General features: G+C 27.7%; 1 protein-coding gene and 1 pseudogene across 1 annotated transcript; one reads left to right on the forward strand and one right to left on the reverse strand.

Annotated features, from left to right (window-relative positions):
- Positions 1 to 42: 42 nt before the first annotated feature.
- PVX_183275 lies at positions 43 to 1,214 on the reverse strand (annotated as a pseudogene).
- A 3,022-nt stretch (positions 1,215 to 4,236) lies between these two features.
- On the forward strand, positions 4,237 to 5,688 carry PVX_183280 (variable surface protein Vir12-related; the record flags this gene model as incomplete). Its single annotated transcript, XM_001612467.1, has 2 exons — positions 4,237 to 5,388; positions 5,509 to 5,688. The coding sequence occupies 2 exons, from the start codon at positions 4,237 to 4,239 to the stop codon at positions 5,686 to 5,688; spliced, it is 1,332 nt and encodes a 443-aa protein (XP_001612517.1).
- Between the last annotated feature and the right edge of the window lie 34 nt (positions 5,689 to 5,722).

Raw genomic sequence — 5,722 nt, forward strand, 5'->3', positions numbered from 1 at the left:
TGCCGAGAAGTTGTCATCAATACTTTATTTCAAATTTGTAATCCTCCGTAGAATGGTAGCTTATGTTATATTCCGAGTTATCGGACTCCATACTCAATGAATCAGGGCTATTATAAAGCATTTCATTTGGTCCATCATCCAAAAGAATACTAGCTTTTGTGGCCCTATTTCGAGCTCTAAACCAACCTCGAGCTGGAGTAAACTAATGAAAAAGGGAAGGATTACATATATGCAAATGCAACACTTTCATCGCTATCATTTAATATGAAAAAAATGAGATATGTAATATTTCTATAAATATAATAATTCCTATTAACCTTATACAAAATTCCTAAAAAACTACATGCTCCTATACCTGCTGTGACGGCTGTTGTTATTTTAGATTTCATTGGATTACTCTGAAAATCTGTGTCTTCGTTTTTAGATACTTGTACATCGTGTATTTGTAATTCTGCAGCTTTATCTTCTAATTGAGGGGAACCAAAGTGTGTTCTTTTTTCCCTTATTACTGGGATATAATATAATGATGTATAAGAATTTTTAAAAGTTTCTAAATCTTGACAAAGAATAATATATTTTTTATCTGAAGATTTATTAACACCACAATGTTTTGTGTTCAATTTTCTATATATTGTATCACATTCATTAATGTAGTTAACACACGAATCATATACATTTGAATGYTCATTCATTAATATACTTTGAATAACATCATGATTATCCACAAAAGTTAATAATTTTATTATATCTTCTGGTTCTGCATAATCATCTCTATATGATTCGAAAATACATTTAGTATATTTAATTTTATCACCCCATAGTGTGAGTACATCATACATTGCACTAAAAACTTGCTTAATAAACTCGTCTGGAACATGATGTATTTTTGTGTAATAATATAGCCATCTGTTTAAATTGGTACATCGTGTATTATTATCCATATGGTCTTCAAGATTTTCAGCTTCGGTTTCAGATTCCTGTTTATTTTCACTTACAGATACATTCTCTAAATTTTTTAAAAGAATCTTGCAAAATTCTTGGTATTCGTTTATTTTTTCAGGATAATAGGCTGCAATAACATCACATACAACATGTAATGGATTATCGTCATCAGTTACTTCATTAGAAAAATCCTCAAACAAATTCCATATTTTTTTTAAAAATGGATACTAAAAATAAATAAAAAGAACATATAATTATTCACACATTTCCTTGACAGAAGCAATTTATTTTATCTTTCTGAAATACGATAATATTTAATTAATGGTTATAAATATTTATTTCTTAAAAAAAAAATTATAAATTACCTTGAATTTCCATTCATTTATTTCTTTACTTAGGGATAAATCCATGATAAGTTAAGCATCACAACAAGACAATCTACATTTATATAAATGAAAAATTATAACATAAAATTAGTTTATATGTTATCTTTTGTTCTAATCTAAATTAAAAATTTACGTTTGAATTAATAAAAAAAGTTTTTTATTTACATACATTTCTATCTTTAACACACATATTTATGCACTATAAGTTAACATAAAATGCACAAAATGTAAAATCAAGCTAGCTCTATAAATATGAAAATATGCCATCACATTACCAAGCAACATTAGGTAAATGCTCTAATTATAGTATTACTATATGTTTGAAAAAAACATATATATGTTTTAAAATATGTTTAAGTATAAAGAGTAATTGCCATAGATTTTATTGTTAACTTAACAGATTGTCTTTATTAAATATTTAAGTATATATAAATATGGTAAAGAAAATTATGAAGCTTTGTTAATACGAAATAATTATTTTTTTGTGTTTTATTTTAAACCATTTTGGCTAAAGTCATTATATTCAATTTATATTAAGTGAACTATTTATATTACATTATATGTTCCCTTATGTTTAATTATAGAAGCATATTGTACACTACGTGTAAAACATTTAAAGGGAAATGTTGTTGACACTGACATATTTATTCCATATATAATACAATTTTCATTATAAGAAAAAGATTTTTACTAAAAATTGTAATAATTATGAGTGCTTAATACATAAATTTTCTACATCATCAAATAACAAATAAAAAAACTTCATACTATTACATTTTAATAGCTATGCATATATATGTAGGATTGAAGTATTATTTCAGTGAAGATTTTTAATGCTAATTATTTTTAATTTAATTTTATTTACTGAGAAAAAAAATCGCCAAAAAAATTATTTTAAATAAGAACATTTTATGAAGAGTCAAAATGAATAATTTTTAAAAAATGTAAAACATAATTATGAATTATACTTATTGGAATTATAGTAAGCATAGGAACGGTAATTTAAAGTAAAATTAAAAGGTTAACTATTTTATGAAAAAAATATATCAATTTTGAAATGACTATTTATAGCACGTATTTTGTTCTTTATTGATATAAAGTAAATGATGCTGAAATAATGTCCTATCCTTATAAGGAAATTTCGCATATATTAATTTTTTTTTATTTTTTTATATTGATTAGTAGTGGTGTTTTAGTGTGCAGCATTATTTTGTCAGGGTTTAGATTTACATTATTTCTATGATATGTTAATTACATATAGGAATATATGTAATTTACATTGTTATGGCATTTCTACACATTACACAAGTTTTTAATGTTACATACGACGTGCTTTAATGAAACGTTTTAGTTGAAGGAGTGCTCAATCATTGTCTTAAACAAAGACGTAAAAAGATATTTTGCATACCTTGTACCGAAAAAAAAATTTTAACACTGATGTAAGAATATTTTGTGAATTATATTGTACTTTTTAACAAAAAAGTGGATTATCATAATGTAATTTTCGTAGGCCATTTCCCCAAAAAAAAAGTTATTTTATCTATTAAAAATGACGATGTATATTTGTTACAATGTGTTATACGCATATTATGCTTTATGATTGTGCATATGCCGAATTTTACGTCAGAGCTTATGCTCTTAATAGTAATAGAAACTTGATAGTTATATTATTGTATCAACTTGTATATTTATGTAGGGGCATAAAAAAGAGTCAAATAAAATGGCATTAAATTAGCCTAGAAAAATAAACAAATATATATTATTATTAATGGAATATTTGAATTACATAGTGCTATTACCTAATAAAGAAAAAACAATTATATTAAAAAACTATAAAAATGTGAATATATTTTTAGGATTTTTTTTTATTTCGTCTCAATCACTAATGGAAAATATAAATGCATCACATTAATGTTATAAATAAATTTCATAATAAAAACCATATTTCTGTCATAAATGGAAACTTTTTTAATGACAATCATTGTAATTTTCTTTAAAGAATATTTACGAATTCGTAGAAAACCTAAAATGAATATTTCAAAATATATGCTATAAATGACTTCTTTTACTTATCGTTACCATAATTGTATAATACATACGTAAATTAAACGTTTTAGGATTTACAATACTGTTTATATTCAGTTTAAACCTTTAAACTGCTGCATTGTTTTCCTACTTTTATGATATTTAATAATGGTTTCTTGCTTTATTATAAATAATACAATAACAATTTGTTCCATTATAACCTTAAAATTGAGTGGCAAAAAGTGAACGCTTTATTAATTGTTGCGAATAAGGAAAAGATCTGCGTAAAAATTTATCGATGGAAGGTTATATATATTATATACATATATATTTAATGTTAATTCTTATAGTTTAATAATATTTTACATTATATTAAATTCAAACAATGACAAAACCCAAAACGGCATCACCAGAGGAAAAATTGGTATATATGAATATATATGTCATTTTTATGCATTACTAATCACATAAGTAGTTCGACTTGAAATAGAAGAAAAATTCTATTGTGAGAACCATATATGTGGTACTAACATGTTAACCTTTTCATGTTTATTATCAGGAGGAAGCAGCAAAAGCTGTAGAACTGCATAAAATCCACGAAGAAGAATACTTTAAAACTCTTGGAAGTTCTACCGAATTTGATAAACATTGTAATGGGATCGATACTAAAGCAGGTTCAAAATCTACAGAGGCCAAACAACTTTGTATTGATCTAGTACATCGTTTAGAAAAATTAAGTAAAGAGAATCCCCCCAAACAGAATGATTACTGCAGTTATTTACGTTTTTGGCTCTATGAAAAAATAGGTGAAATTCATACGGACAAATCTGGAAATATTGATAATGTGCCTTTTTTCAAATATCTTATTGAACCATGGAAGAAGATGAATAGTGAAAAATTAAAAAGTAAATGCGCTCCGGAAGAGTTAAAAGGTGTTAAATTAAGTGAGTTAAAAAATAGGATATTTTCGTATATTTATTTTAAAAATCTTGAAAAAATTAAAACAATTAGTCCTTCTAAAAATCAAGATAATTGCACTAAGTATTTAACATATCTTGAGAGTTTTAAGCCAGTACACGACAGATATAATAATGCGCAATGCGGGAGCTTATTGTTTTGGTTATCGTATGATACTGATTATTTTCGCTGTAATCCTAAGCATAAACTGACATCTCTCATGACTGAATTACAAAAATGCAAAATTGGAGATAAAGAAAATCTTAAAGCAGTTGCTCCTGGCCCCGATAAAAGTAAGGGTGTTGCAGCTGCAGCACCTGCAGGAGATCAAAAAGTTTCAGGAAGTGCAACAGAACCAAAAGCTTCAGTAGTTGTAACAAGTTCATCGAGTTCGTCAACTGCTGTAACTACATCGCCTGCAGTAAGTACACCCAAAGCAGCAACTCTGTCAACTCCAACAACAACTACAAGCACAGTAGCTGCAGCTAAACCAGTAACAACAACAAGTACAGCAGCTGCGTCAAGTCGAGTAACAACAACAACACAGGCAAAAACAAGTGCAGGCACTACAACAAATACGGTAACTACAAGTTCATCAAGTCAACGAAGATCATGGATTTGGCCAAGTTTTTTTTCTTCATCAAGTTCACCACGAACATCAGCTTTAGGAGCTTCACAAACTTCTACAAGTACATCGGGTAGCACAGTTTCAGCAAGGCAGGTGACTACAACAAGTACATCAGGTGGAAGAGGTTCGCCGGTTACAGTAACCACAGATACACGAAGTGCAGCAGGTTCAATAAGTTCAACAGGTCAAGGATTAGCACATCCATTGGCTACAGGAGTAGGAAATGGGAAATCTTTGACTTCCCCATCGCAAGGAAGTCCTGGGTACGGTCTTCAAGCAGTATCATCAAATAATTTAAACATTGGGGGAGATTCCCCCCCTGCGACCATTACGGATGTTCCTGGTACTTCAGAAACGTTATATGATAAGTTAGATTCAAATACTGTTAAAAATATTGTCATGGCTGCAGCAGTACTTGGAATAATATTCTTCCTTTTCTACTACAATAGGGTAATTACGTATTACATTTAAAAGATAAGAATGTTACGCTAATAGCTATATTTTATTTTTCCTTTAAATGTATAGTTATGAGCAAAACAAATTTTCACATATTTTACATTTTCATTTTAGTCTTCTCGAATAGAATCAAGTATTAAGCCAAAAAAAAGGAAGAATAAAGCATTTGAGCATAATTACTACGAAGAGTATGAAAAGGAGTTAGCCAGGTATGAATCAGATAATGAGTCTTTAGATTCTTTAGATGATCGATATTATTTGACTTATCAGCCAGACCAAGACTCTCACTACTAATTATGTATATGTAAAATGAAACCATTTTGAGTGA

Source organism: Plasmodium vivax, genomic scaffold (genome assembly GCF_000002415.2).
Source record: "Plasmodium vivax scf_6689 genomic scaffold, whole genome shotgun sequence".
Classification (NCBI taxonomy): domain Eukaryota; phylum Apicomplexa; class Aconoidasida; order Haemosporida; family Plasmodiidae; genus Plasmodium; species Plasmodium vivax.